We start from the raw sequence: 13,249 nt of genomic DNA on the forward strand, positions 1-13,249 counted from the left end.
CGAAGGTTCAATATCCAATATTTTCTTATTTCCATGCCAAACTGACAGCTGATATTAATCATCCCTTGATAATTATGGAAGTAATATTATATTATACATATACACACACAAATATACATATCCATTATATATATGCGCATATACATATATAGATAGATATATATACACACACCATCAACTAACTGGCTAAAACCATACACATTACGAGTGTGTGTCTGTATATACATACATACACATATATATATATGCACACACACACACACCTGCATGTGTGTGTATGCACGCATGCACATATGTGCAATGAGATCAAAGCAATTAGATATATGTAGGTGTATGCTATAGTATATATCTATATACACACAAACACATATACACGTGTAAGTGTATATATACATATATATATATGTGTGTGTGTGTATGTATAAGCACCAATGCAAGTATTATACATATAGAGGAATATTTACACATCTTTTGTGAATATTAAATTGCTATTTTATATAAATATATATTATCCACACGTGCATATACATATACACACGCACGCATATATATATATACACATACATATATATACATACACACACATATAGATATACATACATATTTTTATCTACACACACACACACACACATCAACATTATGTATTTATTCTTTTACTGGTTTCAATCACTGGACTGTGGCCATGCTGGAGTACTGCCTTCAAGTGTTTTAGCCAAGCGTATTGACTGCAGCACTATTATGGTATTTTGTTAATATCTATTTGCCGAACTGCTAAGTCATAGGACACAAAGGGAGATGACATAAACAATACCGGTTTTCAGACAGGTGCAAATACAAACACACAAAAGACAGACAGACATTATATATGTGTACAGTAGGCTTCTGCATCGTACTCGAGGTTATAGAAGACACTTGCCCAAGGTGCCATGTGGTGAGATTGAACCAGGAACCACGAGATTGCTATGCCTACACTTTATACACACACGTACATATATATACACATACATACACACACGAAAATATGTGTGCATGTATATATATATCCATATACACACAGTGTATAATCCTTTCTCTCACATACACAAAGACATATACAAGTTTATACACACACACGCTTGACCCTGGTGTATGATGTATTAAAACGACAAAAAACAGAAATGAAGTCAGAATCTGAGTAACAGTTGGAATGTTCTTCCACAGGGCTGATATGTCACCAATCACCAGCACCACCCACCCACCCACCCATTCTTCCCTCCATCTAAACAGAAATTATACCAAGGGTATGCGAATCTTGCAGTTGGTGCAAGTGTCAAACTTGAAGCGGACGTTTTGCAGGAGCTGTCCACTTGAGACAATTGGAGTCAATGGTCTTGAAGTCTGGCGGACGTTTGGATTTTTTTTCCAAGAATTCATCAATCAGATCCTTGGGAAGAAAAGTTGAAAAGAAAGAAATTTAGAAAGAAAACAGTTTGTTTTACGATTAGTTTTAAATTTGCAGATAATTAATTACAAATTGACACCACAGTTCCAATGGAACTTGTGGAAGAGAGAGACCCAGGAATAAAATGGGACAAAGTATTGAAGAGTGAGCTTTATGAAGGAGATGACAAAAAAGCGAGATATTTGGTGCCTTGCTGCACTCAACAAGATCTGTCTGCTACAGCAAAACTGACGGAGGTGTTGGTGCCACAGAAAAAGCATTGGTAACACATTAAAACCACTCAGTGAACTCTGCGGAGTGGTCGGTGTTAGGAAGGGGCATCCAGCCATGGGAAGCATGGCACCTGGTGTGGGCCCTGGCCTTGCCTGCTCCTGTCAAACCATCCAACCCATGCCAGCATGGAAAACAGATGTTAAAATGATAACGATGATGAACACATATTCTCTATTACAAAAATCCTGTTTATATGGCTCAAACTCAAACACTAAATTATACTGCTGCTCCAGTCAACATTATGAACACTGCTTCTGTCATAACCCAATACCGTTGCTCCTGACAACACAATCATCGTTATCAACATCCTCAATATTGTCACACCACTGCCAATTGTAACAATTTCCAAGACTGGCAAAAAACACTCACATACCTGGTATTTGTCTTTTTGACCCCCTCGCTTGGGATTTGTAGTCTTATGAGAGTTGCACAGCAACCTCAATAGTGTTGTAGCACAAGAAAGGCACCCAGTACACATTGTAAAGTGGTTGGCATTAGGAAGGGCATCCAGCCCTAGAAAACCATGCCTAAGTAGACATAACTAAGTGGAAAAATAATGCAGTCCCTAGACCCCTTGGTTCCTGGCAAACCATCCAACGCATGACAGCATGGAACATAGATGTTAAATGATGGTGATGTGGGGGTGGGTGGTGGTGGAAAGCAATGTCAACTCCATAAAGATTTGGAATTAGGATTCAAGAGATGGGATGGGTTAAAAGAAGAAAAAGAACAAGAAATACAATGAAATTGAAGACAAAAAATGGAACAAACCTGTCTTTTCAGAACTAAATGTTTTCCTTTCCAATATTTCAACATTCCAAGTGCTTGCAACGTACTGACTATGTCATTGGCATTGATGGCCGTCTCTTGGCTGACGTCTGTAAATTGGGAATCAGAAGGAGAAATGAACCAAAGACAAAGCAATAAACAACTGATGGATGAAAAATGCATCTTAGCCGCAGTGCACGACGCAAGCATGACCGGATAGTTTGTATCATGCTTCCACTAATTGATTTAGGTGACCGTGTGGTTACAAGCAGATACAAACTTGCTCTCGGCCCGACCACTCTTGACTCAGAGATCAATGAAGATGCACGGGAACGCTTCTGGTGCTTGTCTTCAGCAGCTGAGTATATTGAAGCAACATGAAATGATGCACCGCCTGCTGCAGGAATCGATCCCACAATCTTGTGATTCTGACCCTAGTTGACACCCTAATCTCTAGATCACATGATCTCACGCACAGTCGTACTATACACATAAATACAAGCAAGCATGCACATCCATTCGTTTTCTCACACACACACACTTTCCTTTTGTGAGCATTTATTCCCTCTCTTTCTCTCTAATATCTCTCATTTATATTATATTCTTCCATAGAGTCATGGACCAGAATTCACATCAGACTCCGGAGGTCTTCCATTCAATCACAAACATAACTGAATGTCATATGTCACAACACTCCATACAATACTACAAAAATTACATATTTGTTTTGTAGGTGTGAAAGTAAGACAACAAAAGAGAAATACAGATATTTCTGAAATCCTAATGAGTTTACTTTCCAACGCCAATCTCACTGGTATCGTAGGATCACTAAAAGCCAGAGGCTGCCTTCCCCATTACTAATTCTTCTTAAGAATAATTCTTTCTAAGTTCAGTACAAGGCCAGAATTTTGAGGAGAGGGTTAAGTCTGTTTTGTCAACAAGACTTGACTGATGCTACAGAAGATAAAGAGTCCAAAGAAATGCTGCAAAGCAATTTGCCCAATGATCCAACCAGCTCACAACTTTGAATTGTTTCCAAATTTGGCACAAGGCCAGCAGTTTTAGTTGGGGGTATTTAGTTGATTACCTCAATCCCACTACATCACAGGTACTTTATTGACCCTAAAAGTACAAAATGCAAAGTTCACTTCAGTAGAATTTGAACTCAGAACGTAAAAGACAAGACGAAATGCTATGAAGCATTTTCTCTGACATGCACAAGAATAACAACAACAATTTATCTTTTAAGACTTGTTTCAGTCATTAGACTGTGGCCATGCTGGGGCACTACTTTAAAGAATTTCTTTTCAGTCAAATGAAACGACCCCCAGTACTTTTGTAAAGCCTGGTTCTTATTCTGCCAATCTCTTTTGACAAACTGCTAAGTTACGGGAACATAAACACGCCAGCACCAGTGATGGGGGATAAACAGACACAAACATATTATATACATGATGGGCTTCTTTCAGTTTCCATCTATCAAATCTACAAATCTTTGGTCAGCCTGTTGCTGCAGGAGAAGACACTTGCCCAACGTGCCACGCAATGGGATTGAACCCGGAACCATGTAGTTAGGAAGCAAACTTCTGACTGCACAGCCATACCTAACGTAATATTTTCGCCAAAGTCTCAGATATTTTTTCATGGAACACTGGAAACAAATAATATTACTTGAACGCTAGAGATGCTTGCTTACAAATGATAGAAGAAACCAGCAGATGCACACAACGGGCTTCTTTCAGTTTCCGTTTACCAAATCCATTCACAAGACTTTGGTCAGCCCAAAGCTGCAGTAGAAGACACTTGCTCAAGGAGGCACACAGTGGGACAGAACCCAGAACCCATGTGGTTAGAAACTGAACCACAAAGCTGTGCCTCTTTTACTTCTTTCAGTTGCCTCCAGGAATTTTAGTTGAACTAATTTACCCCAATACTTATTTTCTTTTTATAAGCCCGGTACTTATTCTATCAGTTCCTTTTGCCAAACTGCTAAGTTACCTACACCGACCTTGTAATAAAAACAAAACATAGGTCTCTCTCTTACCTTTGATACATATTTCATTAGCTTTATATCGGTGCAAATAGTTTAACAAGACCTCTTTCCAGTAGCTACGGTAGCTAATAAGCCCAAGGTCAGAAAGGGGACGCTCAGGTGATCCTATCTTCTGTTCCATTCGGCTTAGTAAATAACCTGTCAAAACAGAGAGAAAGAAAACATGTCTATAAATGTTACCATGGTTTACATTTGGGTTGCACTCTGCTACAAATTACTAATCAACAACAACAACTATAGTTTCATATTTTGGCACAAGGCCAGCAATTTTAATCCTTTAGCATTTAAACTGGCCATAATCGGCCCAAATATTTTATTGTTTTCTGTTCAAAATATCAACATCCGGCCTCTTACACCTACCCTACAATGTCCTAAAAGTAAACAATAACATCATCAAAATCGCAAAGCTAAATGATAATGGATGATTAACTCAAAACAATGTGAATAAACAAACATTCCATTGGACAGAATAATCGGGAGTGGATCGCTGATTATATCAACTGGTACTTATTTTATTGACCACTGATAAAGTGTGATTCAGCTGCTATTTCTAGCATGTCAAGCAGTTGCTTAGAGTTTTCCTCGTTAAATACACCAGGAATTGATCCATCAGCAGGCGTCCTGTTGACTCGAAACAAGTTAAATGACAGCATGGAAACAAGAAATATTCAAACAGGAGAGAAAAATCGGTCAAACTGGAAAGTGTTTTACTTACTGAAATCTATTAACATTTTGCCATAGCCCTGACGCATGAATTGTGGAAGTGTGAGGATACAAGATACATTGTAATTCAAAAAGGAATTTTTTTCCTGAAATCAAAATGAAAAATAGAATGTTGTAAAAAACACAAAATTCATCATTGCCACCAGCAGAGAATATGAAAAAATATTCATTAAAATTGCTAATGAAATAATTATTTCATCAGGTTTAAGACTGTATAAAAGGAACGGTCAGAGACAACTGAGTCAACTGTAGAATGCTGGCAGCGTTACTTTCATCTCGAAAGGAAACAAGTTTTTAACTGTTTGTCTGGGAGTAGCAGCACGTGGGATGGTGGTGGGTCCAACCGGGACGGACGAAACTGATGCAATGCATGTTAATTGACAACTTGAAATCAGTTGATGCCCAACAACTTCAACAATATGAAAACAAAATCACAACACTACATTGAGCTTACTCACGAATGACAAAGACAAAACCCACAAGCCTGCTGCAGAGGTAAAAAGCTCAGACAAACCTACATTTATAACACCTAAATGTATAAGCCAAAAATTAGATAAAATGCTGCACCAGGCTGGTAAAATCTATTTGCACAGAATATACACCAAGTAGGGCATAGAACATTTCCAGTTGGGTGACATGAACTGTATGGTGTGTTCCATGTATACTTAAATTGGAGCCTACAGATAATCACTGCAGAGGAAGTGCTGGAGAGTTGAGATGATGATAATCCTAATCCCAGTTAGTACTGATTTAAGCCCCCTTGAGCGGTCCTCATATTTATCAAGGGTCAAAAGAAAAGCAAAGATCATACACCAAAGAAACAAAACCAGATGCATGGTGTTCAAAGAGAGTTAGCAAAGCTAAATTTGAAAACCTTAATGAGGGCCCATTCCATTTGTAATCTTCACGAATGGATGTTGCTACTTTGTTGAGTTCATCTACCCTTGCAGACAGGAACTGTTTTTTACTCTTATTAGGGTGTCCATCCACTCTTCAGGTGAGACCCCAGAGAGGAGATCCTTCTTTACTCACTGACAGCCTGACTATTAAACAAGTAATATGATTACAAATAGATTTTTTCATCAGCGGTGACACAAAATTGCCAGCTAGATGATGATGAAGCTCAGAGAAATCCATCTTCTCCAACCACGATCCTTAGAAGGGTCAAGGGGAGGGTTGAGTTCTCCACCACCTCCCCCATTAGATCCCCATCAAAAGCAACTGCCATTAAACCAATCTGGCTGGATTCTTAAGTGTGACCAATCGATACTATGCATATTATCCAACTATCTTGTCCTTTGGTCTGCCCCTTATGTCACCTGCCAGTTGGCTCAGATGGGAGCCTTTTGGCTTATGACTGTTCCATGCACTTGCTTGACGGGGTCGGGGTCATCGCAGGTCAGTGGTCCGTACTGCATAGAGCTGACCAGGACCAGTTAATGATCCCCATTGCTGGCAGTCCCGTGCCAGGCCCTCTGCATCCTCCAAGGTGATATCGAGCCTCTGGAGATCTTCCTTAATCATGTTCCAGCCATGAGGCCTCTTCCAGCCCACGACTGCTGCATTGAATGAGAGTAAAGCCCTGGTAGGATGATTCAGCAGGGGACTGAGGACATGTCCAGCACATGCAACAAGGTGGCAGGTTGTACACAGTCCTTTGTTGGAAAATATCATGGCTCTACTATCTGATATTCTCAATGGTTCTCATGGCTCTACTATCAAAGCCGTCAATTCTCTTTGCCAGGGTCTGAGAGAGGGGCCATGTTTCGGCTCCATAGAAGAGGATGCAGAGGGCTAATTACATTGAAGATGCAGAGTCATCTTTCAGGATGATTTGTTTCCTGCAACATTCTAATCCCTTGTGCATAGTATTGGGGCTGTGACCCCTCAATGTGGAAAAATAGCAGCTGAGCATGGAAAAAAAAATCAAATCCAAAAATGAACAATAAATCGAAGATATTATTCTGATGATACCTGAGAATGAAGGCTCCTTAGTTGTGAATGAAGGAAAATAAAATAAACACATCAAATGTTTAACAGGAACCAAAAGACAGGCATTTGATTGCACTCATCCCATTACAAGACAGTTGCCAGATGCCTAATATTGATTTCAAATTTTTGCACAAAGCCAGCAATTTAGGGGGAGGGGTTAAGTTGATTACATTGATCCCTAGTATTTAACTGGTCCTTATTTTAAGGGACATTGAAAGGACAAAGGGTAAAACTGACCTTTGTGGAATTTGAACTGAGAATGTAAAGCATTTTGCCTGGTGTGCTAACGATTCTGCCTGCTTGTTACCGTGACAGACATCTTAATACAGCAAGAAGTTAAGAATATGGTTTACCTTTGAAAAATAGCCAACGATATGGCATCCACTGGAATCATTTTCAGTCATGACGTAGAATAAGAAGGGCTCAACATCGAAGTACAGGGTTTTATGGTCTAAAAACAGTTTAGCTAACAAACATAGATTTTGACAATAAACCTGCAGAAAAGGTATGAAAAAAGGAAATGTAGGTATCTTACATAGTAACAGAATTTGTTTGATTAAGTTAACTATTTCTGCCATGCTTTATGGCTAAAAAGCCTTAAAATGTATAAGAAAAAGTATGTAGAACAGAAACACTCAGCTGACACTGAGCATGTTATTTATGCATGGATAATATAAATGAGTGAGCCACAGATTCATAGGAGGAAGGCACATGGAAAGCTTGAAGCTTGGATGAAGGATTTGTTGACATTTCAGAGTTTTTTTAAGATTAATATTCTCAGAGTGAACACGTTGCAACATCTGTGAAGACAGCGTGCCATAGAAGGATCCATCAAGAAAAGGTACTCAAATTTAATTCTGTGAGGAGTCGCTAAGCTTTGCTGCGATCACTCACCATGTTGAAAATAGCAGCCAAATCTCCCTCAACCCTTTTGCATTCACATTATTCTGTCCAAAGCAACACTTATTTATTCATGTTGTTTGGAATTAAAATATATTATCTTGTAGCCATGAGATTTTGAAGAAGCAACTGAATTTCTTAGAATGATATTGTAGGGTTGGTGCACATGTGGCCAGTTTGAACAGGAAACAGGTGGTCTATACTGGCTGGTTTAAACAGTAAAGGGTTAAACCTGTACCCTACTCTGTTATAAAGGAAGGAAACACGTACCCCAGCTAATGTAGTACTGCATGCCTTAAAAAAACAAAAGGAGATTGATAGCTTGAAGATCTTTGGTTACAGGGATGTGCTATTAGAGGTGACCTACAGCTTAAACAACAGCTCTACCACCATCAGGTCATTCGGTGCCTTTTAGTGGAATTCATTCAGACCAGTCCCTTGGATTTCTCTCCCTACACTCATGTACAGCATGAAGATCTTCAGGCTTCATGTCAACTTCACCAGCCTGAGAGGTCCCTATAATTCTGAATACAGTTCCTTTTACTCTGAATAATAATAATAATCATTATCATGACCATTATCCTTTTATGTTCATTTTCTATCCAGAGTTTGAAAGTCCATTATAAACACCGGCCAATTTCTATATGGAGCTACGTCTCTCTATATAGATCAATGGACGACATCTCCCTTTTGGTATGGCTCTGAAAAACCAATATAACACAAATAACAGCCGTAACCAGTAGTTCTCAAAGTTTTCCACTTTAAGACTCACTGGCGTCTTAAAGAGGGAAAGTAAAAAATTAAACAAACAAATGGAGCCTACTTCACACAGACAGGGCTTCCAAACATAAATCTAGGAAGAAATTACGTCCGATTTATCTTCACTTAAACATGAATATTCTGTTAGAACAAACTACACTGTGCTGGGTAGCATGGGAGAAACTCCCACAATGGTTCTCGGTGCAAGTGCACTCTTGCTTATGTTGCTAGGGAGGAGATAAATCGCTGCCACTGCCAAGATGACCAGATCATGTGACTTTGACCTTCCTTGGTCTTATCAATGGGAGACGTTTGACCATTAGAGACAGCATCTCCTTGCCAGAACTGATGCTTGTTGCAAACTACTCGTAACTAGAAACTACAATGATGTCATACACTTGGTTTTTAATCCCTAGCACACGACCACTTTGACCTTTAGCATTTAAACTGGCCAGATCCGGCGCAAATATTCTACACGCTTTATGTTCAAACTGGCCAGCTCTGGCCTCTCACACCTATCCTACAATGTCATTTTAGCATAATCACATGACTGAAATCCCAAAGCTGCAAGATAATAGCATAATTGATTTAAAACAAAATGAGTAAATAAGAATTATATTTGATAAAAGTAATCTGAATGCTAAAAAGTCAGATCAATTCCAGTGCTTGATAGGTTCTTTATTTTATCAACCAGGGAAGATGACAGAGAAAAAAAAACTGCTGCCTTCAAAACGTAACAAACTATAGCTAAATATTGCAAGGCATCTGATGTACTTTGACCAACGGTGTTGAGGTTAAGCATGGCCATGATTTGAGAAGCTGAAGACAAAACATTCCATGTTCAATCTAGGACACAGTGAAGACATGAGCATCCTTTAATGTCCACTTTTCCATGTTTGCATTGGTCAGATGGAGTATAGTTGAAGCAGATTTTCTCTGCAGCTGGATGCCCTTCCTGTTGCTAACCCTCAGCTGTTTCCAAGCAAGGTAATATTTCCCAATGAACAGGCATGTTTTGCAGAATATTATATGGCAATGATTAATAACAATCATGTAATGTCAAGTCAAGGAAACACACACACACACACACATGTGTACAATACCTTATTTTTCTGCCCATCTACTTCGAACACTGAAATATTGTTTTTACGATAAATCTCATCACCAGGGGGATGCCGCCAAACACATTTAGCCTGCAATAAGAGAAAAGAACAAAATAGGTTCCCAAAACTTTGACTCCCTCTGTCTCTCGTCAAAAAATTATTCACAGAATTAACAGAAAAATAAATCTTATATCTTTTATTCATTTCAGTCATTATACTGTGGCCATGCTGGGGCACTGCCTTGAAGAACTTTTAGCTGAATGAATTGACCCCAGTACCTATTTGTTTGTTTTTAACCCTTGTCCTTAATCTATTGATCTCTTGTTGCTGCTGGTGGAGTACAAAGACACACACACACACACACACACATTATATATATATATAACAAGCTCCTTTCAGTTTCTGTCTACCAAATCCACTCATAAAGCTTCGGTCAGCCTGAGGCTATAGTAGAAGACACTTGCCCAAAGCACCATGTAGTGGGACTGAACCCAGAACCATGTGGTTGGGAAACAAGCTTCTTACTGCTAAGCCACACCCATATATAAAAAATATCCAAGAAACAAAATTGTCGCAATCGACTTCTTAATATTTAGCAAAACATCAATAAGCCTAGTGACAATGCTGATTGGAAGCAGCCAAGCTGTTTTGCCCAACGAAGTTTGTTGATCTCAGCACTCAAATACTCCTAGCCTAAAAATCCCTTACTTGTCATGAAAATCCTACTTCAATATTTACAATTGCGAAACACATTGAATCCTTGCAATCAACACAAAATAACAGGCTTTTTTTTTAATGTAGCAGAATTTCATTTTCTTTCTCATTTTTTCATTTCCTGTCCATTTTCCATGCTGGCTTTGGTTGGATGGTTAGACAGGATGTGGCAAGCTGCAGGGCTGCATTGAGCTCAAATCTCAGCTTTGGTACGATTTCTGTAGCTGGATGCCCTTTCTAACACCAACCATTCCACAAAGTGTACTGGGTGCTTGGCACCAGCACTAGTGAGGTTGCCCAGCAACTTGCAAGACAAGAATAGGACAGAAGGAAAAAGGAAGAAAAGGGAAAAAGCCACTTTCACTAAATGGTGGTGGACAGTATTTGAGAAGGGAAGGAGGGCTTGGTGCCAAAGGCTGGAATGTGATGGAAGGACAGGGCTGCCCTGCATTAAATAAGAGCAGGTGGGAATGGCTGGAAGTGATGTGATAGTGGGATGCCAAAGCATCTCAAGATGGCTATAAGAGAGGATACAGAGTGAATTGAAGAGGAAGGAGTTCCCTAAATGTGTGAGGGGAGAGTAATATGAGGGGGTACCCAAAAGTAACTGGAAATGTTTTCTGGGGCCAAACCCATTATAGTTTAGGCATCTGCCACTAGGAGGCACCTGATTCAACCCTCAGGCATCCGTTGGCTGCAGTCATACTGCCACGTAGTGCATCTTTGTTTTGCAGGGCTTCTGCCCTGTTCATAAATTTTTGAAATGGCTGAAATGAAGGAACAGCGTGCTTCTGTTGAATCCTGTTTTCTGTTAGGGAAAACAGTGTCCAAAACAGTTGTCATGATTCAAACAGTTTACAAGGACGCTGCCATAAGCAAAACACAAGTTTACGAGTGGTCGTTTCTTGAAGACCAACCTCGTTCAGGATGACCGTTGACAGCCCAAATGAATTAAAACATCCTAAAAATTCATGAACTGATCTTGGAGGACTGTCACCAAACAACTGACGAATTTGTTGATATGACTGGTGCATCCTGGAGTTCCTGCCAATGAATTCTGAGCAAGGAATTGCAAATGAAAAGAATTGCAGCAAAATTTGTGCCTCGTTTGCTCATGGAAGATCAAAGGCCGTCGTGAACTGAAAGAACAGTTGGAAGTCGGTCCAGGCCTTTTTTTTAAAGGTCGTCATGGTGAGGTGATGAAAGCTGGTGCTGTGGAATTTGCAGATGTGATAGAGGTGAAGGAAAAACCAACAACAGAGGTGTTAAAAGGCACCACTTTGCAAGAGTTCCAGCATCGTTTCCAACACTGGAGAACCGGTCTGGACCAATGATGCTTCGAATGGAGGAGAATACTTTGAAGGCGATAAAAGCGTAAACATATAAAACTAAGTGAATGAAATAACATTGCAAAATTCCGGTTTCCTTTGGGTACCCCTTCGTAGATGGAGAATGTAATGATTGATGAAGACGGGTGAAGGTGCAGTTGATGGGAAACACCAGTATGGAGACGGGGAAGGTGAGAGATGAAGAAGTGGCTCAGGAAGTTGAATGATCTTTCAGTTCTTTCAGACAGTGGTCATGCTGGAGTACCACCTTCAAGAGGTTTTAGTTGAATGAATCAAATCCAGTACTTCTTATTTTTAAAGCCTAGTACTTATTTTACCAGTATCTTTTGCCGAACTACTAAGATATGGGAATGCAAGCATAGCAACAAGCGGTGGTGTGTGTGTGTGTGTGAATGAGACAAACACACAACATGTTTCTTTCAGTTTCCATCTACCAAATCCACTGACAAGGCTTTGGTTGGTCTGAGGCTAGAGTGGAAGACACTTGTCCAAGATGTCACACAGTGGGACTGAACCTGGAACCATATTGTTGGAAAGCAACCTTCTTACCACACAGCCATACCCGTGCAACATTTTCCAAAGCTCCATTACACAAAAACAAAACACCAACAGATGCTAACTTACCAAATGTCGGCGTAAAATAGTAGCCGTTTTCATATATTTTAAACAGAATTCACAGAGGTAAACTTTTGGAAGGCGGGCATATTCATCAGGATATGGAGAAGAATACCAGGTATTCATTTCAAAGCGGCCAATTTCCAACTTTTTTATCCGGTATTCTTGAATATCACTGAGCTGATAATGCTGTGTCATTTCATGTTCCTGAAAGATAGAAATATCTTAGAGAAGTCAAAGTGCTGAAGAGAGAGAGAGATAGAGAGAGAGAGAGAGAGAGAGAGAAAGAATCAAAAGCGATATCCTTCAGCATATCATCAGTTAACGTCCATTCTCCATGAAAGCATGGGCTAGATGGTTTGATCAGAGCTGGTACTGGGGCAGGGACGCACCAGGCTCCATTGTGTGTTACAGCCTGGTTTTCCACAGCTAGATGCCCTTCCTAACGCCAACCACTTAGCAGCAGGGTGTGCTGGGTGCTTTCAATGTGGCACCTGAACAAGTATCAATTCTGCTGTGGTGGACGGATCATCCTGAGTACAGCAAGAGGCCAGACACC

The 13,249-nt window shown here is 39.9% G+C and overlaps 1 protein-coding gene across 2 annotated transcripts in view; it reads right to left on the reverse strand.

The window, feature by feature from the left end:
• Nucleotides 1–1,023: 1,023 nt before the first annotated feature.
• LOC115223225 (histone acetyltransferase KAT7) overlaps nt 1,024–13,249 on the reverse strand; it is a 34,117-nt gene continuing 21,891 nt past the window's right edge. For both annotated transcript variants that reach the window (XM_029793708.2, XM_036512334.1), the window contains exons 7-13: nt 12,700–12,897; nt 10,013–10,102; nt 7,604–7,744; nt 5,251–5,344; nt 4,527–4,673; nt 2,486–2,592; nt 1,024–1,423 (exon numbers count right to left, since the gene is read on the reverse strand). In XM_029793708.2, the coding sequence (XP_029649568.1) occupies nt 1,310–1,423; nt 2,486–2,592; nt 4,527–4,673; nt 5,251–5,344; nt 7,604–7,744; nt 10,013–10,102; nt 12,700–12,897 (891 nt within the window). In that variant the 3' untranslated portion in view covers nt 1,024–1,309. The remainder of the gene's footprint in view (nt 1,424–2,485; nt 2,593–4,526; nt 4,674–5,250; nt 5,345–7,603; nt 7,745–10,012; nt 10,103–12,699; nt 12,898–13,249) is intronic.

This window comes from Octopus sinensis, linkage group LG22 (assembly GCF_006345805.1).
Source record: "Octopus sinensis linkage group LG22, ASM634580v1, whole genome shotgun sequence".
NCBI lineage: Eukaryota > Metazoa > Mollusca > Cephalopoda > Octopoda > Octopodidae > Octopus > Octopus sinensis.